This window comes from Ptychodera flava, chromosome 15 (assembly GCF_041260155.1).
Source record: "Ptychodera flava strain L36383 chromosome 15, AS_Pfla_20210202, whole genome shotgun sequence".
Taxonomy (NCBI): domain Eukaryota; kingdom Metazoa; phylum Hemichordata; class Enteropneusta; family Ptychoderidae; genus Ptychodera; species Ptychodera flava.
Genome location: NC_091942.1, coordinates 25741249 through 25768416, shown reverse-complemented (window position 1 = coordinate 25768416; position 27168 = coordinate 25741249). Strand labels below are relative to the sequence as shown.

The window sequence follows — 27168 nt, the reverse complement described above, 5'->3', positions numbered from 1 at the left end:
AATCTTGTAGCCACTTTGAACAAATTTTAGGCAGTTTATGATCTCAAGCGTGGCAACAACTTTCTCGGTATTCAGGAGTTCTTAATTTTTCAACTCAAGATGTTTTGTATTTTACATTAAAGAAATATTTGTTCAGTTTTTATTGCATTAATTATCTGTGTTTTATGACATTAAAGTAAGAGAAATATTTTTTCATTTCTGGTGGTAAAAATAAAATTAGGTGGCAATTCTAAAAATTAGGTAGCAATGTGAAGTGTATATTACCACAGATACAGCATTTTCTGCAGCATTCAGTCAGTGTTCACAGAATGACAACTTAATACATTTAAGCTACAAGCTCCTAGTGGCAAATTTAAGCAGTTTTTAAGTCATGACGAAAATTTTGTGAGCCACACAGATAAAAATTTTCCATGCAGAAGAAAGCATTGGGTAGCATAGTGGCAATGTAGATACAATTATTATGGTGTTTAAGGCGCTGGTGTTGTGTCATAGTTGTGATCAAGCAGGCTCAATAGCATCTTAAGCATAAGTATTTTTCTTGAGACAAAAGGGTTTGGCCAAACCCAAATCCTGTAAAACAATACACAATGATATTGTTCATTTAATTTCCCAATGTTTTAGAGTAATCATTGTTTCAAAGATTATGATAACATTTTAGCCCAGAAATATTTTCATTTATTATATTTTGATATTATCATCAAGAAATGTCTAGTGATGTTCACTATTATATCATTAAACTGGTGGAATCTGCAGAAATATTAAAATCATTCAGAATCACACCATTACTTGTATAAGTTATAGCAGTTTGAAATATGCCAAATGGACAATTTTAATAGCTCTACTTTTGAATTGTTGCTTCGATGTTAAGTTACCATGCAAAATTGCAGCTCTCAAATGTGAAGATTTGAAAATGAATATGCTTACTGCAAGTACTGTTGACAATTTCCCTTTGCCATGACTCTTAATAAAGTATAATTTCAAACTGACAGTCAAGCTAAATGCCATTTAAATTGGAAGTCACCAAGAAATTTCTTTTTAACATAAGATTGTACCTATTGGCCCTCTCTAGTGGTTTCTTTTGAACCATAATTGTGTACGTAAGGGGTCTTCATTCACGTGAGATGACCCAGATTTGACCTTTCAGAAAACCTCAGTTTTTTCTCCTTTTCACTTGTACAATGACTCTGTTTGTGAGAGTTTCCTTAGAATTATGGTTTTTACTATCAAACTGAGTAGCTGCAGACGAAATTTTGATGCAAACAATGTAGGTAAAACTTGAACTCTAGACGACCGGTACGCGGCACTCACCTAGGCAAAACCAAGCCTCAGTGTATTCATGGACGTTGTACATCCGTGATGTATTGTAGTATCGAACAGCAATGCGTACCAGGGAATTTGTAACTTTGTAGAAAGGAGAGTAAACTATTATCTTGTTCACATTGGCAACCCAACTGAAATTTGGGCCGACGCAAAATAATTGTCCTTTTGGGATTAAATTTGGTCCGTGTCCACACCTACCGGTACCAGAATTAGGGCCGACGTAACTTTACCTTCCTTTGTGACCTCTGACCTGTCAAAGTTCAAAATGGCGCATTTGAATATGGCACGCTGTTTCTACTGTTCATGATTTTCCTGTGTTTTTACGCACAAGAAGGGCAAATATGACTACCACTCACCCTTTTAATCATCGGAGAGATCTTCACCATTTATTGGATGAGCATATGGTATATATAAGACCGCGGTGGAGAAATAACCAGTGCGCGGCATTTTTGACATGCCTCTCTAGTCTATTACGTGCACTGTGGAATCGAATGACATGGTCTCGTTTGCGGAACAAAGGTTGGTGGGAAGTTCAGCGTACATGGGATGATATTAAAATGTAAAGACTGGATTGAAAACTTTCGATAGGTGTAAACTTTAGTTTCAAACGTCGTTTTTTTTGTGCGAATAGGGTGACTAGTTCAACTTCGATCCATAGCGGAGGCCTGGTCAACTGGGACCAGGGCCGACGTAACGTGTCCACACTGGCGATTTGCATCGGACCAAATTTTGCTTCGGCCCTGAGTCGGCCCTGAACCCCCCTTCTAACCGGGACCAAACTGAGTCGGCCCAGGGCCGACTCAGCGTGTCACATTGGTTTTTTACGTCGGCCCCGGCCCTGGTCGGGACCTGGGCCGACGCAAAGTCGTCAATCTGAACGTACCATATTTCAATACATTGTAACTTTGTAGGAAGGAGGGTAAACTGTTTCAATACATTGCAACTTTGTAGGAAGGAGGGTAAACTGTTTCAACATCTTACAACATTTTATTGTATTTTTCTGTCCAAGAGGCACTGTCTAAAATTCAATAGCCACTAAAATATGGCCTACTCAGATTGCGCCATGGTGACCCACAACGGTTATTTTATCGGGACAAAACAAAAAAAATTGCGTCAAATGTCGCAGTGCCGCACACTGGCTGAAAGACTGCACATCTTGTGGATCACACTTTCTGCAGTATGTAATAGTATTAAAGAGGCACTCCCACTTGGTAACATTTTTAAAACGTAATTTTTTAATGCCAACGGTCGATATTTGATGTGGCGACTGCGCGCGGATCGCGAGATATAGATAAAAACATGTCCTCAAAAAAGTAAGTTTGAATTCCGGTGGCCCACCTAAATTCAGCGTCCGAACATCGAACGTTCGGCACTGGGGCCGTTGTCAACTAAGCTATGGAGTACGAGTCTACGCTCACGCTGCAGTACGCCAAAGTACCAGGTCCGTATCGGTGATCGGTTATGCCCCGTGGGGCAAAGTCGAGTCTTACTGACTCGGAGAAAAAAACCAAAACAAAACGGAAAACAAAGTTTGCTTATTCCACCAGATTTCGCATAGGTGACCAGCACATACGTGCGGTTGATACATAGCGGCCACCGCGTGGTATGCGAGCATATCACACGCTATGTATCGAACCACGCGTAACTGTGTGGCAGACGACAAAATGTAGTCGAGGCGGCTAATATTTAACACGTAAAAACTGATGTTTATGTGGTATTGGTTAAAAAGATAATACAACTGATTTAGAATAATGAAAACGACAAAAACTAAGGGGAATTTAATTACCTGGGTAAAGGCATAATGCTGTATATAAAGTCTTTGCAGTGGGAAGTGAATTCATTGCGTCGTTCGAACTTATTATAGACTCCCTAGAATATCATCAATCAGCACAATAACAAGTCTTCAGGGATTTCAGGTCAAAATCAGACACAATCATAAAACTTCCGGATGTGAAAAAATACGCTCGGGAAATGACACGTTTATTATCGATATCTCGCGAACCACGCGCAATCGCCACGTCAAATATCGACCGTTGGCATTAAAAAATGTGTTTTAAAAATGTTACAAAGTGGGAGTGCGTCTTCAAGGTATCACCATTCTTTTCCCGGGATGAGCAAATCCTTTTCAGATTCACTTGCCTCAGGGTTAGAAGCCCCAAAATCCACTAGCCCCATGGTCAACACAGTTGTAAATTCTGTTCAAGTTATACTACCAGACTAACCATCATTAGAAAATTTTGCTTGTTGGAAATATTTCACAAACATACCATGGATTACCTGGCAATGCAATGTATTTAGTGAAAGTACATGCTGTGGAAATTTCTTTCTCCTCATCGATTTTTACCAAAGTCCCTAGTCTGCTGGGCCAGCGGGTGGAAAGGCTAGCCAATGCTTTTCCGTAATCAAGAATAAAGACTCCATCAAAATTGAAACCATGCACAATTTAGGACCAGAGGAAACAAACTGCCCAAAGTTTACCGGCTTTTGAAATGGCCCCTTTCCCTGAGTCAACTCTATGGGACAAAAATTAAATTTTAAATTTTCACCAAAAGAAGACAATGAAAACATACTTTATTCAACAGGCTCCAAGATGTGTCCATACAAGCATGAAAGAACTGCAAAACTTTAAGCATCCAAAAACCTGTCCCCAAGACACATTCTACCTTTAATAATGGCCAAAATTCTTACCTCATATTGTGTGTTTGGATACTGAATTCTGTGGTGAGTGGACGATGCAAACAGCATGTGAAAAGCTACAGGCATATACGGTAAATATTTCATCAAGTTGTAACTCTGACTGTGATTGATCTGCTGGTTCAGGTGGTCATTAAATGCCAACCAATCATGACCTAGAACGACCTGTTTGGGAGGAACAGAAACAGTTGATGAGTTCAACAGGTCATGTGTGCAAACAAATCATGGCCAAGAATGACCTGTTTGGGAGAAATAGATCGAGTTGATGAGATCGAGTGGTCATGAATGCAGAGCAATCATGGCTAAGAATGACCTGTTTTAAGAGGAATAGAAGCAGTTGAGTTCAGAGGTCATTCAAGAAAATAATTTTGGCCGAAAATAACAAGTTATAGAAGCGGTTAATGACTTAAAATAGTTTGTAACCAATTGATTTGTATAGTAATAAGTGGTTTTGACTAAAAGGTTAATACATCAATGGAAGAAAGTACAACATTGCGAGTATTCCTGTATGTGGGGGAAAAATAACAGAGAAACAATTACATTCACAAAAGAAATTATTTGACAGCAAAGTATCGTACTCGACTCTCATCTTCAAATTGAAATTATCACTATTCCTAGCAACACTGATATAATCAAAACTATGGGGTTATTGAATTATACTTACAGCCTCCAAGTGAGGGTCCTTGAATTTGAGATCCAAAAAGTTATCAAATAATCCTGTAAAAAGGGTACAAAACAAAGTTTTTCAGCATTTCCTTTCATTTAAATTTATTTTTCTTTATGGTAGAATGCACCTCATGGTGCGTATGAAGATTTTTTCAATACTTTTCTGGTCTACCACTTGTTGGGGCTCATTTTAAAGCTCTTCGTGTAACAAAAATTTTTACTGTCTTTCTTTTTTCAAAAATTGAAATTTTTTTTCCCCCATAGACTTAACATAGGGATGACAGCCATTTTAAATTTCAAATATTGGTAAATCTGTAATAATTTGTTTCTCTGCGACTAAAATTTGCATGCAAACCACAGATTTTTATTCTTTATCTTGTCAGAGAAAGTTTCATTGAGGAAAGTTTGAGTCTTTCACTTCGAAGAGGAAGACTACGTTAATGTCAAGAAAAAATACATAACAGCTTTGGTGATTTCAAGGGGATGAGATAGTGAGACCCGCGCTGTTGTACTAGGTCCATCCCTTGAAAACAATATATTGATGTCAAGTCTCCTTAGTAACAATGGTTGACTTTTTCACTTTTTTTGTGATGCACCAGAAAATAAATATTACAAATCACTGAGAAGTTTGTCAAGTTGTACAACAAAGCAAACAGGTTTTTTATTGAGTTTTTCAGGCTTATCAGCCTGTGTTTTTCAGCTATATAAATGATGGGCAAAAAAAAATCGAACTTGACTGAATCTTAAACATTTCCAGATTTTCAGTGCTCCTTTGAAATTTACAGAATAAATTTCAGTCACCGAGTAGATTAATATTTTCTTTGTCATGGCAAAGGTGAACTTTTCAGTTTCAATGTTGACGCTCACCTTGAGTAAGTTTCTCATATTCTCCATTGGAACTCACTGTGCTGTACACATTATTGAACCTCGCTGTCAGTGTGGTGGCGTTTTCAGGTTCACTGGCCTCTGCCACTACGCCTCCACCCTGAGCTACCTCGTGTGGATTCTTGTATCGTTTCCTGCGTACAGTAAAATACACACACTATTTGTTTACTGCACCACTAGGCTAAGAACTGTTTTGGGTTACTGACTGACACTATTGATGGATCATTTGACTTCAGAAGTGCAGGGTAAAAATACTTTACAAAAATGGTGTCGTTTTCAGGTCCATGGAATTCTCTGATCTTGAGTAAAGGCCAAATAAAATTTTTTTTGTTTCCGGTAGCCCAACGTACATGTACCCCAGAAACCTTCCCTATTTTCTAAGGCAAGTAACCATTTTTTTATTAGCCTTATGACGTCTTTGAACCCTTTGAGCCACTACGGGAATTGCTGGAAATGTTCTAGTGTCATTCCTACACCAGCAGATGCAATAGGTAGAATTTCTTGCATTAGAGAAACTTTCTTGGGTCAGCAGCACACTTGATTTAGCTTGCAGGACACATTATTTGTATGCAATTCTAGCATACTTTATGTACACAGCAAGTATACAGGACTACAATGCTACAGGACTGCAATGGACGACAAACTACCACACTGTGGACTACAGACTCAGTTAATGATAAACCACTAGCTGTTGGGAGGGTTGAGAAAACCGGAAAAAACCTGAGAGATGATAAAGATTTCCCATGGACACACATTTAATTCAGTCTTACTACTGTTGTAAACAATTTTCACATAATTTGAACGTGACAAAATGTGGATGGGTTCATGAAAAGTGTATTCTGCCTTGAATTGGAAGAAATACAAGGTTGATGCATCTGTGTGGTAATGTATGTTTATTTAGGAAATGAGCTAACTATAGAAAATCTAGACAGGCATACCTTTTAGCTTTTGGAAGTGAGAATATTTCCTGCCATACAGTGAACAGGCCTTTGTGTTGATCTTTTTGGCCGATACTCATTGAACGTACCAATGTCAGTGTGAACTGTTTGTGTCGACCATGCACAAACTGCAAAGAGCAAATAAAGATTACATAAATCTGTTGTCCTGGCACATGCAACACAAATCAATTGTAGAATTGCATGAAATACAGAGTGTAATAGTCTTGACTGTCATAAAGTCGACTGTCCAATGGCAATTCTGTACTTTTGACATATAACACATTTATAGGAAGACATCAGGGTGAGATAGCCCCTTTAATTTTACACAAAAACTTTTCTCTGTTAAATATGAACGATTGTTAAAAATAAATCTGATTGGGGTTTGCAGGTATGTAATTAAACATAGTATTAGCTGCATACACACAACATGACTTCTGTTATGAATTCATGCAAATTTTGTCACTGTTGTATGCATGGCTGTTGTTGCAGCTCATAATATGTGTCTGTGCTGCTGCTGTCTTCTGTAGTATTAATTTATTGTAATGGAAGTTGTAGTTCAGCTGTTCATGTATGCATATTATCCAAATATTTTCAGACAAATATTTATTTTTGCATATTAATGAGATAATATTGACATCATTTGCAAACAACCATATTTGGAAATACTGTTACAGAATAATATCAGTGTAAATAGTCAAGTGAAATAACTATTCATGAACAAAACACAGATAGATAATGATGGTACAAGATATGAAGATTGATGGAAAATCGTTGCTGGAAAGTTCTATTTCTACAAAAAGAGTAGAGGTGGTAGGTTTAGATTCATGGAGCAAAATTCTCACCTGCAGTGTGTTGATACACGATCTGATATCATTATCAGCTTTACTGCACAGTGCCAGAAGTGTGGTCTGGTCTGTCTGCAGGCAGTTGTTCTTGGCAATCTGAATCAGAAAATATGGCAAAAAAAGTCAAGCCATATTGTAACTGTTGATTTAAGCCCCCAAGTGCTTCACTTTCTGCTTGGTCAGTCCAAGTTTTTTTTAAACAATAACTCAGAATGCATTGAAGGAATATATCTGTCAGTGTGTGAATGCTTATCTTCATTTGTTTTATTCATCAAATCAACAACCATTGATACTACACACACACAATGCCAGTAAGATCAAATGTTTGCACAGCTATTGGGAGATTATATACAGCAGTTTCTTGTCATCAACATCATACATTTAGAGATTGGTAGCTGAGATAAATTTTGCAGTTTCTTTTTCTCTTTTGAAATATTTCAGGACCTGCTCCACATGAAGAGGCCACATGACACGTCATCAATTCACTTTAAATTAGTTTTTTTGTTTTAACATACAGTTACTGAGCATTGTCACTTACTTCCAGCAGGCGAGATGCCAGTCTTGTTGGCAGAGTTGGTGGGAAATTAATGACGATGGCTTGCTGTCTCAGTTGCCGAAGCGCAGGAACGTATCTGAAAATTGAAACCAAGACAATTCTGTCGAAACGTGTCGCTGTTACCATCTTTTTTGGAGTTAAATCACTATAAACAAAGGAGATTAAATTCCACTTCACTACATTGATAAGTCCTGCCTTATATTGGGTGTTCGTTTCGATCTGAAACTGCTAAATTCCTTTATCGTCTGTTCATTTGATTATTAGATTTGTTTCAATGTATCAATTAGACTTGAATATGGAATATTGAATAAAACATGACCTGGTAAATTACAATACCATCAAATATTGACTATCAATATTTTAGCAATTTGGCTGAAAATTGTCTTTATATTTTAACAAATGAATGAAATTTGTCAAATCCTTGCATGGTAACAGATCACTGTAAAGCATTCAAACAAGGTTTCTGCCATTTTTCACAGAAACACGATGACAAATTTTCTCATCTGTGACTCACTGATCATTACAAATGCATATGATTGGCCTGGAAAGCACAAAGTTGTCCTTTTTCCTCCTTCTTCCGGGCTTTCCTTGCTCGTTCCTCCCATCTTGTTTTTTAGTTACAGATAACAAGACGTTTATTGCAGGCTGAAATGACAAACAATAAAAAGAAAATTCACCTTTTTCTAGGAATGGGAAGTCTTCCTGAAATTTTCACTTCAAGGTAGAATGTGCCTCGAGGACAGATATTTGGACTCTCAAAATTTTACAATTCTGTTTTTGATCTACCACTTGTGGGGCAGTTTTTTCAAGCTCTTGAAATGAATAGTTTTCATTGGCTTTTTGTGAAAATCTGGAATGGCATTTGGAATTTCAAATATCATATAATATTGTGTAATTTGTTTCTTTAGTACCACAAGTATGGAAGTGACCCCCAATTTTTATTCTTGATTTTGAAAAAAGAATGGTAGAAGTTTTGCTCTGGGAAAAGAAAATTTGAGCACAAGTTAATTCTTTCATTTGGACGAGGAACTTCCTAAAACCCTGTTTAGTTCAATCATTCGTAATCAGCACAAAAACAAGGTACTTAACCCTTTGAGTGCCAAAGTCAAGTTTTGTCACCTTTACAAAATGTGCCCCAGTTAAATATTTTTCAGATTTTTACCAAAATTTGGTGAAAACTGTAGCGAATGAAATGTGATGTCGATTTGATCCAAAATTATTAGAAAAATTACAGAAGAATTCATAAAAATTGGTGAAATGTTGCACTGAAATTTTGGTGGGAAAAATTACAGCACTCACTGTGACATGCACCATCCTATCATACACTTTCACTATCAGATCAAGACAGGAAAAATCACTGTGTTTGTCTGTATATGTATATGAAAACCATGTCATTGGAAATCACATTGATGTATGTTTTAGGTCTTCACATTGGCAATTCTGTTGAAACATACTTATTCTTAGTTGCTCTTAATCAAAATGTGATAGTGACCAATAATTCTGGCAGGGTTAGTTTGCTGTTTTTTGATGAGCAAGGGGGAAACGTAATGTACTAAATTTCATATATTTTGTAAGTAATTTCGGAAAAACCATCAGCCTGTGTATGAAATTAAGGCAAATCTTGGGAGAGATATTCCCAATAAAGAGCATGCTTTTGTGAAAAATGCTCACAGAAAAACAAGGACCACATGAAAGGACAAAGCATGGGAAATTTTTAAAACCTGCAAAGCGCAATCTATTTTCTTGTGTTTTCGATTAAACTTATTGGGAGAAAACAATGGATTTGGACATGAGTTCACTCACTGCTGGTGCGCCATCGATTTCATCTATTACGAGACAGTTTGGTTTTGCATTCTGGTCACCGCTCAGTACAGACTTCATTTGCGTTGCCGATTCTATCGTTGTGCGGAAAACATCAGCACTTCTGTCGTCACTGAAATATGGCAAAAAGAAAAAAATTTAAAATCATCAAAAAATACTTTTATTGGAAGATTTTTACATTCTATATCCACAACAAGGTAGACATTAAAAAGGGACTGGGCAGATTGCATCAAACTTTATGCCCGGTACTATTTCTGGACATGACAAAAAGCAATTCTTGGGGTAAAGTTGAGCATCAACCACACATACCTTGCATTCATCTCAACTACGTTGTAACCTGCATGTTGAGCTATAATGTGAGCCAGTGTGGTTTTACCGAGACCAGGGGGACCACAAAGAAGTGCAACCTTCTGCACGGGTCTGTCTTGATCATCCAGTTCCTAAAAATGAAAAAGAATAATGCCATATCATGATAAAACATTGACCAGAATTTAAAACACACCTTTTGAGGGGAAAGCAAGCTTTTAATTTCTCCAGTGCAATTTTTTTAAATTTCAGTTGAAAGTGGAGTAATGCATAGGAAATAAGGAGAAATATTCAAAACGATTCTGTTATTCTTAGGTGATTTAGACTGAAATTTGAAAATTCTATTGTATGGACTATAGAGTGCTATAAACACTAAAACAAATAATTAATCTAACCTCAAATACATTGTCTTGTTGCCATTTCTTCTGAAATTTGTTTTGCTTCTTCTGTTCTGGCGGATTCCTTGGTTTGGCTTTCTTTTCCTTGCCGAACACGACGTGATCCCAGAGTTTCAACCAGTGTAACAGTGTTCTGTTTGTTCCATCGTCGCTGAGCAACTCGGTGTAGTGCTTTGGTGTGTATTTCTCTACCCACAATACAGCTTTTGTCTTCCCATGGTCCTTTGCAATACCATCATCATCTTCCTCTTCACTGTTTCCTTCAAAAATTTCATCTAACTTCCTAAACAACGGAAGCAAAACACATCATGCATAAAGCATTTTATTGGCTTTTTACATCCAACAATCAATGTTTTTGCTGAGATTTGGACAAATCAGTAACTGGTTTGGTAACTTCGGTAACGTTTCATTTGTCAACTGATAGACTTTCATTGATATTTTAAGAGGAGGGGAACCCCAGTAATGCGATGGGGTACCCTGGTAAAATTTACCAGTGTACTAGTGTTTAAGAAAACTACTGCGATAATTCACACTTCCGTTTGTCTATTTTGTAAGCATAGAGTTAGGGGCCACACTCTACTCTAGAGTTACATGTACCTGTTTAGTTGGTCACTTATTCTCTCAGATTCTGCCAAAACCTTGCTCCGTCTCTGCAAATATAAGTACAGAAAATTATCCTTACATTATTTTATGATAAAATTGAAGCTAAAAGTAGAAAAATATATGCTGATGCAATCATCAATAGCACACTGACATTCTAGAATAGTTTATTTGATTCACACTTACCTCATCATCAACAATTTCCTTTAACTCGCTAATTGAAGTGGACAGCAAATTATAAGACCTTTCACTGCCAATGACATCTTTGTAATTGGATTTCTGAAATCAAGAAGTTTTACATTATATATTTGTTAGCCACTATGTGCTATATAATTGGGTGAAATCACAGAGAATTGTTCCCATAGTGGTTTAGGCCATTTTCCAAATACTGCCAAATTTTTCCTCAAAATGGGCTATCATTTCAATCACTCTTTCAGAGAAATTGCTAAAAATGATAAAAAAGATTCATAATAAATATCGACAGGGTCAATCAACAACACTTATAGGTCCTAGCCATTTTTCTGGTGTTAGGACAAACCTGAATGTTTTTTAACTCAGTTGCAAACACACTGCCTAGCTGCCTTATGAAACATTCCACAGGTTATGTACCGTTTTGTGGTTTGTAATCGTAACTCAGAATACTGCTCTACACACCAATCAAATACTGCTCATGAAAATTCACTATTGGCAATGGAATTACCTTTTTTCTGTTGATATCGTCATCATCATCTTTCATTCTGAGGTACATCCTTTTCCCATCGGACCCTGTCACTGTAACGAATGGACAGTTTGGCTCCCTGGACAGCAGACAGTTTTGTCTCCTGGGCAACAAGTCAGCATCAGCCCTCACGAGTGGCTCCTCAGTGTTCACCGTAAAGTTGTTCACAGTTTGTTTTCTGTGTTGTTGTATTTTTATCACCATTTTCTCGTTGGCGTCGGGAGACGGTGGCGGGGTGATCTGGAAATCGTCAAACTCATTGTCATTATCTCCACTTCTGTCAGGTGATCGATTGTCCACTTTCTTGTTTATTCTTGGTTTTTTCCTTCTGGGGGCTACAAACAAGAAAATACATGAAGCTTAATAATAGATCCATACCAACAGCAATAACCAGAAGTAAATCACAGAGGCCATTCAGTGGTCATGAAAGTGGGCTATCAACCTGTACTTGGTGAAGACCATTGGAAGTATCAGCAGTCCATACGTATAACATTACTGTTATATTGTTTCCATGGTACTTGGGTAACTTCCAAATATCACCTTGTTCATGTCAAAGGTTATCACTGAATGAGCAGAAAGGTTTGCCAAGTACAGGATGCAGGTAGTTTAAGGAAGAAAATTTTTCTGTGAGTTTTGATGCTTAAGCTATCACATGATCTTACTCCCATCCGAATTGTGTTTTTGTTATAAGTGTTATTGAAAACAAGTCATCGTTGATGACACAGTCCCCACTTGTTAATGGGTACTTTGATTACATGTCCTCAGAGAGGATAGAGTCCTCTTCTTTAGGTCTGTGATAAAAATACTTTTGAATAAATTCGCTTGATACATGTCTGAGTTGTAGTTCAGGACATGGAAAAATCGTAATAAAATGGCCACATGTCGGCCATATTGGATCGTATCACAAAGCAAATCGATGTGCATATGTATGACAGAGGTCAATGTCCTTGTACCAAGTTTGAATAAAATCCGTTGAGATATGCCTGAGTTATGGCTCTGTACATGAAAAAATCGTAACAAAATGGCCGCACGGCAGCCATATTGGATCGTATCACATGAAAAATTGACGTGCATATCTATGACATTGGTCAATGTCCTTGTACCAACTTTGAATAAAATCAGTTGAAACATGCCTGAGTAATGGCTCTGTACATGAAAAAATCGTAATAAAATGGCCGCCTGGCGGCCATATTGAATCGTATCACAAAATAAATCGACGTGAATATGTATGACATAGGTCAATGTCCTTGTACAAAGTTTGAATAAAATCGGTTGAGATATGCCTGAATTATGGCTCTGTACATGAAAAAATCGTAACAAAATGGCCGCCTGGCGGCCATATTGGATCGTATCACAAAACAAATTGATGTGCATATCTATGACATTGGTCAATGTCCTTGTACCAGCTTTGAATAAATCAGTTGAAACATGTCTGAGTTATGGCTCTGTACATGAAAAAATCATAATAAAATGGCCGCCTGGCAGCCATATTGGATCGTATCAAAAAACAAATTGATGTGCATCTGTATGACATATGAAGTAATCCTTGTACCAAGTTTGAATGAAATCGCTCCAGGCATCTCTGAGATATCTGCGTGAACGGACGGACGGACGCACGCACGCACGCACGCACGCACGCACGCACGCACACACACGCACGGACATGACCAAACCTATAAGTCCCCCGGACGGTGTCCGGGGGACTAAAAAGTAACTTTTTATTGAACTGTGGCTAACAATCAACATGCTCTGTAAACCTACTTGGTATGTGAAACTGATGCAAGAAAGTTTTCTTTAAAATGCAACTTACTGGAGTCCATATTATGCCCAATTAAAGTGGTTTTAACCAACTTACTTGTAACTTAATGGTGAAATATGAACTTTTTGTGATTAAGGTAGTTTGGGCCTTGAAAATGAATGACTTCAAACTTTTGCTCAAATTTTCCTCAAGCAAACTTTCAACCATGATTCTCTTTCAAAATCGGGAATAAAAATTCAAAATGGCCACTATCCAACTTTGTTTACTGTATACGCTTCAACGTGAGCCCCTGCAAGCAGTAGGCCAAAAGAAGATTGTGAAAGTTTGAGAGTCCGAATATTTATCCTCCAGGCGCATTCTACCTTAAGAGTTCAAAATGTACAGAATAAGAGTTAAAAATGTACAGATACAATAGATGCTTACAAAGAAAAGGTGCATCAATGATTAAGTCTCCATCACCATCACTGTCTGAATCCAACCCATACAGGTCACTGTTGTTCTTGTTTCTCTTCTGGCTTAGTCTTGGCTGCTGGAACTTATCAGAAACAGTCCGTCCAGTTGGTGTGTCCCCGCAACTTTGCAGTTGTTCAACGTCTTCACCATTTGTCAAAGGCGGACTTTTTATATCGACCTTTGACCCTAGATCAGGTGATTCCAGTTCAGACATGACTGGTAAAGGTGAGCTTTCTACCGATGCTGAGAACTGCTTTTGTTTCGGAGTAGTGAAATGTAATGTTTTCTTGGATATTGGAGCAGCATTCACATCTGGAATCTCAAAATCTGAAACAGAAAAGTTGTATTGAATGTTGATCAAGATTGTCAACTTTAAGTAACTGTAACAAGTTGAATAGTACTTAATAGTGTCCACGCACTATTGTCAGGTGCAAACACAAATGTCTGTTTTGCTTGTCTTCACTGCAGTAATACACTGTACTACATAAAGTAATTTTCATAGTAACATTGGCATAAAATAGTACATTTCCATCTTCTTGTATGCGTAACTTTGAAAAGCCATTTAAAGGCTTGACAATTCCTATCGCTCGACGCCCGGGACAAGTGAAATTTACGTTCGGGCAAGTCAAAAATAAAATCTGGTCGCCCGCCGGAAAAGTTGTTTATACAGCTTCTGGCGCAATCAACGAGAACCTACATGTAAGTTGCGATTTGTGAACGTGTCGCCCGATTTGCGTTGTCGTTCACACAAAATAAATGTCAATCACTGACTTTTTTAGATACAATTGTGACGTTCTTCTGCGATTCATTTGCCGACTCACACAATGTTGCAATTTTTCGATGATCGACATGAAATTGTTTCATCGTCCAATTAAAAAGTTGCTCAAAATTTGGCGTAAACAGCATTTCTTTGTTGTATGCTGACTGCTCCGCCCCAACAAATTAGGTAAAAAATTGCAAAACCCAATGCCATAGTAGGCAATCGACCGTGCAGTACTTCAAAATCATTTATGCGGCCTCGCGAGGTAGACGAACATTGTTGGCAGATAGTTTGTGGAGTGATCGCTGTAAATATGAGTATTTTACGGTAATATTTCCACAAATGCAAACAAGGCATGGTGCATTTTCGCGAGCCAGAGCGTAATTTCCGCTCCGCAGACCTACCCAAAAACCAAGCAAAGTTGTTGCCGTAAAGAGGCACGTAGTTTACGACGATGGGCATTGTGTAACTCTGAGAAACGACATTGTGATGATTTACGACGGCGCCACGAGGGCCAGCGTGAGTGGGATCGTCTGAGAATCGACGACTCGATGTGATGATCGATGTTTCTGACAAAAGATCTAAACATAAGCGTTATGATGAGGAAAAACGCCGTAGATGTTATCTCCCGAAATGGAATTTGGAAAGCACAGTGGCCTTGGTTGAAATATGACGGTTCCAAAATGTTCAGTACGTCGTGTCTCAAATACCCCACCATTGCCAAAGCATGGAGGTAGGAAGAGACTACCTCCATGACCAAACCAATCGAAATGCTTTTCTTGACAGATACGACATGTTTCGCGTTGAATCGATAAGGTCTCACGAGTTTAGTCAACCGCATTTGGACTGTTTGGCGCATCGCAGATGAGATCGTGACGGGGACAATGATTGTGGAAATTTTGTGGGTCCCGCTGAGCCCGATAGTACGGTTTCACTTGCCAACAATCCGATCGCATGCACTCGCAATGCGTGAACCGAATGACGACAACCAGCGATAGAAACTGGCCAATCTTTTTACGACGGCATTAATGCTTGCCAAACACGGGAAGCCGATGTATGATATGTACCATCAAATTCATGTTAGCCCTGCGTACAGGTCTGTGTGTTCCTGGCGTCATACGGCCTCTTGTGGTGGAGGCTGTATGACGCCGGAAACACACAGACCGTACGCAGGCCTACTTCAAGTTCAATGTAAACTTTTGAAAAAAATCGGCGTAACATCGGCGAAAATTACCAAGATAAGAATGCCCTGAAAGCCGCTACGGAATTCGTCGCAAGTATTTTGGTCTTGATTATTACAAATGGAGGACAAGTAAAATTTTTGAGAGGACAAGTGAAATTGAAAATCCACTTGTCCGACGGACAAGTGAACTTGAAAAAAAATTGTCAAACCCTGCCATTTAAAAATTTCACACAAAGATTTATTTCTATATGTAATGATAAAAGTCTGATGTTATTTGGAATGAACCTAACCGAATATAAAGAAATGTTTTAGAAACTTTTACCTACATCAGAGTTCGCGTTTACGCAAAAATCGTGCGTATTTACGCATTGAAATTGACTCTCTACGCATTTTTTTCATCGTTATGCGTTTTCTATACGCAAAGGATAACACTGAAAGCACTCCCCACGACTGAGCTTAGGCGACAACCAGACGAAATTTGTTGCAACACATTTCTGTCAATCACTCATTTTGTGTGGAAAGTTTCGGATTTTCTGTGCGTTGTCTGAAAAATCGGCATCGTAGTCCACACGTTATCACGTTAGGCACGTTATCATGTCAGCTGTGCCTATGAATTACGTTGCTAATTTTCAGGTGAGCGATAGTTTCTGAAAGTGAGTGATTGACAGAAATGTTGCGACAAATTATATAAATGCCAACCGTGCATGATCATCGCGTCTCGCTGTTCCCAAATTTTGATCAAGCACACATGCAGCATGGCGTCGAAGCAGACAAATCTGTTTTAATTTCTTTCAACTTTGCTCTACGAGTCTGTGAAAAAATGATTCATTGGTAGAGCTCGTCGGAATCCCGATAAATTTTGAACACTGCAGAAGTGTCTGGATGGTAACTGGTCGTTCAGGCACCAAGTCGTTTCGGCCAAAGTCGTTTCGGCCTCTAAATTTCCGGCCCCGAGTCACTTCGGCACCGCAACCCAGACGTTCAGCATCTGTGTTTCGATTTTTTTTTCTAACTATTTAGTAATTGACTGATCCGTCATATTCGTAAGCATGACCTTTTCGTTCTGACCAGTACTTTATGTGCATTTTGTGTGAATTTTGCTGTGCTGTTTCCTCACCGCTTTCAAACTTTTGCCTAGGGCGGCTATTGATATCGATAAACTTGTGTCACAGATTTGAAAATGATATGAAGTTTTTTCTTACGGTCTCTTCCCATGTTCTCACAAAGATTAAGCATGTACGTGAATGTTAGTTGACACTATACTTTTTAGTGCTTTGATTTGCAACATTACGCTCCAGCACTAGTTCCCACAGGTAGCCTTCAGCGGTGCCGAAACGTCTCTGGTTGCGGTGCCGAAACGACTTGGGGCCTGAAATTGGAAGGCCGAAACGTCTTGGGCCGAAACGACTTGGTGCCGAAACGTCCAGAAACCGTCTGGATAAGCTGCCATAACTCTAACTTTTGGGTTGCCCGATGTGTTGTGACGGTTGCATGTATACCCTTCGCTGTTACGTTTCAACATTGTTCAAGTTGTTCGTTAAACTGTTTTCATTAAAATAATGTTACATCGTACAATCCGAATATGTAGTGTAGATTTATTCAACGGCACATTGTATTTTGCTGTCAGTTTTTCCATCAATCGAGTGCGGAAGTGAAATTACGCACTCAAATCCAGCCATTACGCAATTTTAGCAGACTACTGCGTATGCCGTACGCGAGGAGAAAAAAGTCACCGCGAACACTGTACATGTAGGAGTATTATGGGTATTTGTTAGAAAACAATTTTATGCCAATAAACATTCTCAATTGTTATTGAATCATTATATCATAATTTGATATTCTTGCTCAGACAATGGTCTAATCATAGACCCTAGAAAATGGTCCCAACACTTCACATCATGAACATCATCTGGTAGCTTTTACAATGTTGTTAAGTCTATGTATGATGATACTCAGTACAAAATGAAACTGTCCAGTGGTATTTCAGATGGGAATGTGGTGTGAAACAATATGTCACCAACATTGTTTAATATTTTCCTAAATGATCTTCCACATGAGTTTGGTGGTTTTTCTGATTCTCCTGTCAAAATTGGAGATCAGAAGTTAAATTGTATTTTATGTGCAGATGATTTCATACTTATGCAATCAGCTGATGGTTTACAAAATTGTTTAGATAAGTTGCATGCTTACAGTAAAAAATGGGGCCTTTCAATCAATATCAATAAGACAAAAACAATGTTATTTAATAGAGGTAAACGTTTCATAAAGAACCGCAATTTTTTATTGAGAAAAGTGTGATTGAAGCAGTGAATCAGTACACATATGTTGGTGTTGTTTTTACACCTAATGGAAAGTTCAAACAAAATCAGCTTAATAAGGCAATGAAAGCTTCATTCAGCATTAAAAAGTCTATATTGTGTGAAAAAATGCTGAATCCAAAGCTGTGTTTAAAACTTTTTGATTGTTTGATTGTCCTAATTCTTTCATATTGTTCTGAAATATGGGGGACGGAAATTACAAGTGTTGATAACTGCCTCGAAAGTCTTTGTATATCATATCTCAGGTTTATTTTAGGAGTAAGTAAACGCACCCCTTTTGAGGGTATTAGATCTGAGCTAGACAGATTTGCTTGTAAAATTAAGCTCAATATGTCTGTGATAAGATATTGGTGTAGATTAAATAATTTACCAGGAGACCATATTTTGAAAAATGCAATTAGAGAAAATATACAAATCAATTCTCCATGGGCAAAATTTGTTCATCACGTTTTCGGAAGTTACAATCACAGTCGAGTTTTCAGTGCATTTAGAGAAAATTCTTATTCTCAGTTATGTAAGAAGTTAAAACACGAGTATGAAAATCAATACTTAGAAACTTGGAAGAGAACCCTTTTCAATGATTCAAGGAAGAATGGAAGTGGTAACAAATTGCGCACTTACAGAATCTTCAAGACCAAGTTTGGTTTTGAAAAATATTAAGAGATATTTCAGATTTTGGGTTACGTAGAAGTTTGACAAAATATAGACTGAGTGAAATGTAAACCTCATTTACCTTTAAATGAAAGAATTTACTTGAGATGTGATAGTAATGTAATAGATGATGAGTTTCACTTTCTATTCACATGCAAGTGTCATATTTCTAATCGATTTTGTGCCAGAAAAGCGGAACAGATTTTTCAATCAATATAAGTGTTGATTAAAAAGTAGAAAACATTATAAAGTTTATGGAACAGAATTTTCTGAACCTTGCTATATTTATAAGGAATTCTGGTGTTTGCTGACCCCTCCAGTACAGTAGCTACCTACAGTTAGCTGTTTACAGTCAGAGTTATATGTGTACTTCAATTCAATTTACTTGGATTTTAATATCCATTTGATGGTGTTAAGTTTTGAACATGTTGTTCTTTCATCTGAAATGTACTATACCAAACTCTCTGTCAGTGTGTGTTGAGTAAGATTGATTGATTGATTGATTGATTGATGAACAAGTTCATTTGGCATTTTGAGCATTTACAAAAAAGAAGAACATCTAACAATTAGAATTGGAGAGAGTTCGTTCGTTCAGGGGGTTAAACGTCTTCACAAACAGGAGTAAGGTCAATCATGGAAATGGTGACAGATCATGGATAATGTTCGAAATTAATTTTTTTGTTTGGTGGTCAAGTTTGACCACCAGATTCAAATTTTGGTGGTCAATTGCAAAATTTGGTGGTCCAAAAAATAAGTAATATCAGAGTGTAATTCTTGTGGAGGTTGGGGTCTATGGGGGTGAATAGTGGGCTGCACATGCTGTTTTGGAACCATTTCACCATGCTGCTACACATGTTAAGTTGGTTTACATGTATGTGGATGCCCAGTAAATCCACTGGAAAATTTTCAGTCATTTACAGATCAACTTGACTACTGCATGAGTGACTGACTGACTGGTTATATGCAAAGGACTTGAGTTGCAGATTTTAAGTTTTGACAGAATTACTGTGTAATAAAGAAATGACAATTACTGCTTGTATAACATGACAATTATTGCATTTTTTTGGACTATCATGAAGTTTTGTATATGTTTTGTATGTGTGTTTTGTATGTGACTGTAGACGAAATTTGCTAGGAGATGTTATTCAACGTTTGCAGATTTTATCACAATAATCATAGCAGTATATAAACAGTAAAACAAAGAGAGACATTGTCTATCCAAATGAACACCTCACATGGGTAGATTGGAGTGGGGTTGAAGGACTGACATTGAATAACAGTGGAGAGACTGTGATTGAACAGACAAGACGTGTACTACATAACTGCTAAAATATCTATCTCTGAGGACAATATATTGTTTCTGGATACTCCTACAGCCAAAAACAGGATGGTTGAACAGTCTCATATACATTACGTTTACTTTTTTGTAAGTCCCCCACAAGTTCTGTAGTTAACACTGTAGATAAAAGAGCCGACTCATTTGAGTGAAATACCAATCATGTAACACTCCACTCCACTGTTTATCTTTGTGTGTCTATAAAAACAGATTGACATCAGTACGTCTACGTTGTATTATGGTTTGTTTGGCCAGAGTGCTGTCCTAATTAACTTCAGTCTCTACTATCAATTCAACAAGTAATTTAGCAATTCCCTTGTGTGTTCTATCCAGACACTCAAATGAGTCGGCTCTTTTTATCTACAGTGTTATCTACAAACTTGTATGCTACGTACAAAAAGTAAACGTAATGTATATGAGACTGTCCAACCATCCTGTTTTTTGCTGTAGCAATAAACTGTGAGAGGCATGTAAGATTTACAGCTCTGCAGTGCACTATTGTGACCTCCAACAGTGTTTCATCTAGGATGCTACACCAGGGGGGGACTGGTCCCCCTCTGCAGGAATTTTTGAGGGGGATTTTAAAATTTTGGGGGGGATTTAACTAAAACATATAACCACGGCTTTACAGGTAACTTTTAATGTTGCAATGATGTCACTTGTGATACACATACTACAAACCATAAATCACTTGCTTACACAATCCAAGATGCTGGCTGCAAAAACCATCCTATATAAGATGTTTTCAAAAGTCAACAAATTTGAGTATCTCTGTTGTGAATGTATGTAGAGCTTAGAAGAGTGGCGGATGGCTCATTAATATTCGTAAGCATTAATATTCCTGGAAAACGTAGCGTAATTTGTATGCTACAATATTCTGTATGTTTGTTAACAGCTAGCCATTTCCACTGTACATGAACCTTCAAGGGATTTTTTTTCATTTTTAACTGAACTGTGTGTACTTACACAAAGCAAGAAAAATCTTTAGTAGTTATAAAGGAATGCTTTCCTATCTTCTGAAAAAATAATATATATTTGTTTGTCACTTTTTTACTGTGCTTATATCATCCCTAACCACAACAGAGTTTGCATCAAGATTGCCCTATACAAACCTGTTAGCTGTATTTTTCTAGTGACCTAGCTGGTCTTGTAGTCTTGTGCGCAGACTCAGTAAAGTTAAAACGAACAACTTAGGAGGTCTCTGTCTGCCGTGTTTTGAATTGTGGAGTTTCTCGATGTCAGATTCGCTCCAATTGCTTTTTGTCAGTCATTTTACAGTGGGAAAATAACAAACAGAAATGTTGGTTGTCATCAACAGTTAACTTTAGGGTTTATTTGCCCTAAAAATAAGTCAATGTTTGTTCACTGAATTCAAAAACCGGCCCATTGACACTACTGTCTACAGCTTGCTTGTGACTCTCATTGCATGCAATCCCGTAACAGTGCCAATGCCATTCACTGAACTGAAAACGTTTCTGTAACAGTAGAGTCAAATTTCTGAGTCAATTTTTGCTACCAGAATTATTTTCATAGTGTTACGGACATTCATACTATGCACAAAATCTTCAGTTTGTCTCCTGTTCTCGATCGTACAGAGATAATGAGACAAGGGCAATGAACTTTTGTGAACGTAACTCTCAATGGGCTGACATGCTTTCATATGCAAAATCAGCTACGGAAAGTACAAAAAGTATCAAAATCGAACTAAAATTAGTTCCTTTCATGTAAATGTTCTTGCTACACTATACAATGCCTGTTGCCAAACTATTATAATAACAGGTGCCGATAATGGGTCAAAAGCATCGAAGTGTGACACCTATGATATTTGGATATGCCATTCCAGCCAGCTCAGTGCAGTGCGCGATGGGTCGCCCCTTCTACGTACACTTGGCGGCGCGCAGCACACCAAAGAGGGGGAATCGCGCAATCGCGCAGCCTAAACACTGCTCCAAAAACTTGGTGGTCAAGATTGACCACCAAAAATAGAATCTGGTGGTCCAAATTAGATAATTGGTGGTCTTTTGACGCATGACCACCGGGTATTTCGAACCCTGATGGATAATGATATATGCCACCTCAACCAATGATTACGACTCCAACTTTTGAGGATGCAGATTGTTGACCCATGTACATGATTGAAATTGATTTTGTATTACCATATTACCTTCCATTTCATTCATCAATTCCAGCTCATCGGCATACTGCTGCTCAAAGTCATCGTATGGATCTTCAAGTCCTGGGTCAAAAGACGCCATTCTGATGTTTCTGTGGCTTTCGCCGATACGAGAGAGACGGTACCTGAGGAATAACGACAGACAGTCGTGCCTTACGCGATCAAAACATCGCCATTTTAGAAATTTCCCGCGAAATCATTACGCATGCGCGTTTTCTCGTAAATGAACACTGGGATACAAAATGTCTGCGCCCTGTAGAAAAACGTCGCACACTGTTTACTTCACCTTAGATGACTCGATGCCCAACAAAAGACTGTGACCGATAGTTGAGCGAGAAAATTCCAGTTCTATACATCTTTTGGGGATCTTACATGTACTCTGAGTACGTTTGAGTCCAAAGTTGACGCCGTCATTATTCGAATGGAAACGAAACTAAGCAATTTGATGTCAACTGGTGCAAGGTAGCGCGTTGCGCTTGATCTCATGTTTACGTGGTTTGCTCACTTACGTGTATATTTATGGCGCGTCGTCTTTGGGATGGCAAAAACTCCAACTCTTGAAGATATTTCAGTACTGTACAAAAGTGATAATTTCGTCATTGTCAACAAACGTTATGACGTCATGATAAACCATCGTGACCCGAAGTACGAAGTAACTGTGAATTTGCAGTTGAGAAAATTACACCCTGAACTTGCGGACAGGAATCTCACCCATGATTTTAGGTTAGCAACTTCAAACATAGACGTTAGGAGCACGGATTACTCATCTCAGTACATCCATGCTCGTAAAATTACAGTCACAGGCACAGTCGCTTGTGGTTCGATACACAGGCCAAAGGAAGCAATCCAATAGAAATATATTTCAGTTGCTTACAATACTGGGGCCTTCGCTGTGTATCGAACCACAAGCAACTGTGGTCCCAGCATGGAGGTAGAAGTCTCCCCTTTCTACCTCCATGGTCCTAGCTAGATAGAGCACGATGTTGAGTGTCTCCATATGTGTTCTACCTTCATGTGGCTTTGATGGCCTGCCGGTACTGTAACTTTTCAAACTTGTATCAACACAGCCTGGAAATATGTTGCCATGCAGGCACAGCCACATCCCTCAAATGATGGTAAACCAGCCTTAGCATAATTGATATTGCGGACATGAATACATTTGTCAATAATAGCACTGCACACCATACCTTTAGACAGCAGAGAGGCGTCCTTTGTTGAGCACAGATCAAAGAGAAGGCGCTGTACTTTCTGTTAGGCTATACCTGTCATACTGTGTATTTCAACTGAGCATGGTCGGGACAGTTAACTGAGATGTTGGCTAAAAGGTGTCCCTACCTCCATAGTGATACTATAAGACGTTAGGTCTATGGTGATGCATTCATCAGGAAAAAGTCGGTGGTTACAATTTAAAGACTTTCTTTTCTATCCTGTCAGCTTGTTCAGCAGTGAGGGTCTGTTACCCTGGCTGCATGAATTTATTGTGTTGTGAGTACAGCCACAACAGGAAACTTCTAAAATTCACTTTATAGGTTACATGTTATTTTTTACAAAAGCTCACATTTGTATTTGGTTATTACTGTTTTACATCATATCACAGTTTGCAGAATTCACATGCCCTCATTTTTTTTTTTTCAGACTGAAAAAAAAAGACTTTTCCTTTAGTCAACAACTCTATGATATTACTTCAATTACAGATTTGTTCATCAGCTAGATTTTTCCACAAGTGGCGCGCTGTGTCTTGCCCTGAACAAGGATGCCTGTAGCAGAGCATCAAAGCTGTTCAGTTCTAGAAGTGTCCTCAAGGAGTATGTCGCCCTTGTAAGTTGAAAAATAAAGTCTGTGAGCAGTATTAAATTTAAAGATCTCTACTGTCTATGATTGAACCATAGTCTCACTTAATTATAATTCTGTCAGTAGTTGAACAGAACTCACTTTGTCAGTAAGGTTACTGAAATTTTCTGTATATATTTTCAAGGAAGCCTGTTTAAAGCTAAAAATTACATACAGAGCCATTTTTATATTACCACAGTCTGTTCACAGACCATTTTCATTTATATGCAGTTTTGATCTAGCTAAGGTGTGAACCACAGGTGTACAGTGAGAAAGTTTGAAATGGCCATTGAAATATCCATGTATGAGTTTGCCTGTAGATATTATTATATTTGACTGTAGATATTGTTATATTTGACTGTGGATATTATTATATTATTATAAACGTCCACAGTTTGGTTCCATACACTTGGTCGTAGATCGTCAATTTTCCAGTGTCATAAAGTTGTCAGGCGACATATCTTTAATTCAGACACAATACTATGCTGCAGTAGACTAACTAAATTAGATTTTAAATTTCACAATGAAACAAAGATGTATGTGTGGTCGTGGGTCTGTATAGGAAGTTCATACATGGATGTCTGAAGTATAAACTCTGCAGTGCACAAGCATTTTAAGTATTGTACTGAAAAGCAAGGTGTTGCTCTCTTGCTGCCAACAGGTCAGGGGTCGTGTAGAGGCAGACTTCATGACAATTGAGAAAGCAGTAGCACAGAGCACAGAACCTGGGTATGAACACATGATGTGCATTCCCACTGAAGACTCTACACAACACGTACGAGAGCGACCAGCTGTTACCAATCTCCAGGTCATCTCTCGGGGTCACTACAACGGAGAACCTTCAACGAAAGTACTCTTAACTCCCCAAACAGGTGAGAGTTGATGGTTGACATTTCACTTGTCTGACAAGAAGCTGTAGTATAGTGGGTGCTTTCATTGATTAGGGAAATCGCTCTCAGTTTACTCACTGATTTGCCTGGCTATTTTGTTCAGATGTCTGTAATGTCTCCCTTCAATTGGATCTCCTATTCATCTGTCATCAGTCATAGGAAACTACCAATGTAAGAAAACTGGAAGTCAACTTGCTTAGAAAATATAGTGAGTTACAGTGGTGTCATTCAAATTGAGAATGTTGATAAAGTATGTTAAAGGGACATAAGCTGTAACTTGTGGCAAGTTTTTCAGTATTCTGCTTCTGTAAATCAACTGCTGTGTCTGACCCTAATCCATTTGTCATGCGGAAATTTCGAGTATTCTTTTTGTCAACACAGCTTGTATGTGTGTAGTGATCATTGTTTATTGTTTACAAATGAATTCTGGTCCGGACTTGAATACAATTTTCAACAATGACAATGTAGATCATACTCATGTAGGTTGTGTTGATATGCTAATTACTTGGCATTAAATTACAGTTTGGGATTCAATGCAGAAAGTGTAGGGAAACCACAGAACAAGGTTCTGAAAAAATAGCCAAAAAATACAGCTTATGGAGCTTTAATTGACAGTGAGATATCTGTTGGGGAAGCAGTTGCTGCATTGGGTACATACAAGATAACCTCAACATTGAACTCCACCTTGCATGAAGTTTCCAGTCAGTAATAAACAGTGATACATGCCACTAGTGTTTGGATTACAGACACTCCTATAAATATGACAACCTTGGAAGTTGGAGATAGGACTTTTCTATTACACTTTTTCCATTGTACAATGATGTGCCAAAAAGCACTTGGCAGCATATTCCATGGACTTTCAAGAACAGGTTCTCCAAGGGGTCTTTGCATATACACACTATCAAGCCATGACAGGAACATTCATCGTAATGTCTACCTTTCAGTGAATCAAATTGTTGAACAAATTGTATTTGAGGAGGACTGTCATTAGTACTGGTATATGCATTGTCAAGTTTTGATTGATGTTGCCATGGGAACAAATACCATATACGTGATAGGTTAAGTACTTTTTGTGATCTACCCTATTCAGTAGCAGAATGTAAAAGTTTACATTTTGGTCTTGCCATTTAAAGTCGTTCACAGACTCATACGGGATGTGTTGAGACAGTTCACGAACAAACATGGTCGGGTTACAAAGTTTGACTAGTAATTATCTGAACATCTTACAGAAGTTTTGTACATTTTGTATTGCAGGCAGACGCCACCAGCTTCGCGTTCACTGTTCACATATTGGTCACACAATAGTGGGAGACTTCACATACAGTTTGCGGAAGGACATCAAGCCGTATCGAATGATGTTGCATGCATTACGTCTTGTCATACCATTACCCAATGAACACATTGATATCACTGCACCAGATCCTTTTATTCCAGACATCGATCCAGCTTGGAAACCAGAAGAATCAAGCTGACAAATAGCGAAATGTGCTCAGTCCCTCCACCATTAACATAATTTGACTGTGTATTAAAAATGAGTTTGGTCACAATATTTTATCAATGCTCTCGGCTGGACTTTGAACGAAATTTGTCAATATTTGTGTATTTATATGATGACCATCACATTTGACATGTGCATGGCTCATAACCGAGTTTCAATCTTTCTCTTATTCTTTCCTCAAGGAGATATTCTTCTTTAAATATGACACTTCTAATTCTCTGTCCATATTGCTCAATAGCTGGTGTACGTGTCACCACAATCTCTATGTCAAAGTACATTAAACCTGAGAATCATTCAACTTGAATGGCTTGTACTTTGTGTGACCTTTTCATCTCATGGCCTTGTATATTGTTCCATGTTCCTTATCAAAAGTTATTCACTGAACGTAGGCTAAAAGGGTTAAATAAGAAATCTTGGGCTACTGTCATCTGAATAGTTCCATTAATGAAACTATGACCTGTTCAAAGTACTGCTCAACAATGAAACTCATACCGACAGACAATTGAAAACTTGACACTGAATGGGAGAGATTTTGAAAACAGGCTTTGCTAAAGGGAATAAGCAATTGCC

At 38.1% G+C, this 27168-nt stretch overlaps 2 protein-coding genes across 4 annotated transcripts in view; one reads left to right on the top strand and one right to left on the bottom strand.

Annotated features, from left to right (window-relative positions):
* LOC139151682 (chromosome transmission fidelity protein 18 homolog) overlaps positions 1-22577 on the bottom strand; it is a 28705-nt gene extending 6128 nt beyond the window's left edge. Inside the window, exons 1-15 of one of the 2 annotated variants that reach the window (XM_070724630.1) lie at positions 22372-22577; positions 13930-14286; positions 11730-12082; positions 11216-11308; positions 11027-11079; positions 10427-10712; positions 10035-10165; positions 9708-9837; positions 8419-8549; positions 7887-7980; positions 7346-7444; positions 6504-6631; positions 5548-5699; positions 4679-4731; positions 4009-4179 (exon numbers count right to left, since the gene is read on the bottom strand). In XM_070724630.1, the coding sequence (XP_070580731.1) occupies positions 4009-4179; positions 4679-4731; positions 5548-5699; positions 6504-6631; positions 7346-7444; positions 7887-7980; positions 8419-8549; positions 9708-9837; positions 10035-10165; positions 10427-10712; positions 11027-11079; positions 11216-11308; positions 11730-12082; positions 13930-14286; positions 22372-22462 (2322 nt within the window). In that variant the 5' untranslated portion in view covers positions 22463-22577. Of the gene's footprint in view, positions 1-4008; positions 4180-4678; positions 4732-5547; positions 5700-6503; positions 6632-7345; positions 7445-7886; positions 7981-8418; positions 8550-9707; positions 9838-10034; positions 10166-10426; positions 10713-11026; positions 11096-11215; positions 11309-11729; positions 12083-13929; positions 14287-22371 lie in introns of both variants that reach the window. The other variant, XM_070724629.1, reaches the window with a different exon arrangement.
* Positions 22578-22602: 25 nt separating this feature from the next.
* LOC139151687 (RNA pseudouridylate synthase domain-containing protein 1-like) lies at positions 22603-26902 on the top strand. 2 transcript variants are annotated; one of them, XM_070724635.1, is made up of 4 exons: positions 22603-23103; positions 24075-24198; positions 24872-25082; positions 26355-26902. In XM_070724635.1, exons 1-4 carry the CDS (start codon positions 22865-22867, stop codon positions 26570-26572), a joined length of 792 nt encoding a protein of 263 aa, XP_070580736.1. In that variant the 5' UTR covers positions 22603-22864; the 3' UTR covers positions 26573-26902. The 2 variants fall into 2 exon arrangements, with proteins under 2 accessions (XP_070580736.1, XP_070580737.1); XM_070724636.1 differs by having other exon boundaries at positions 22619-22763; positions 26355-26684.
* Positions 26903-27168: the final 266 nt, after the last annotated feature.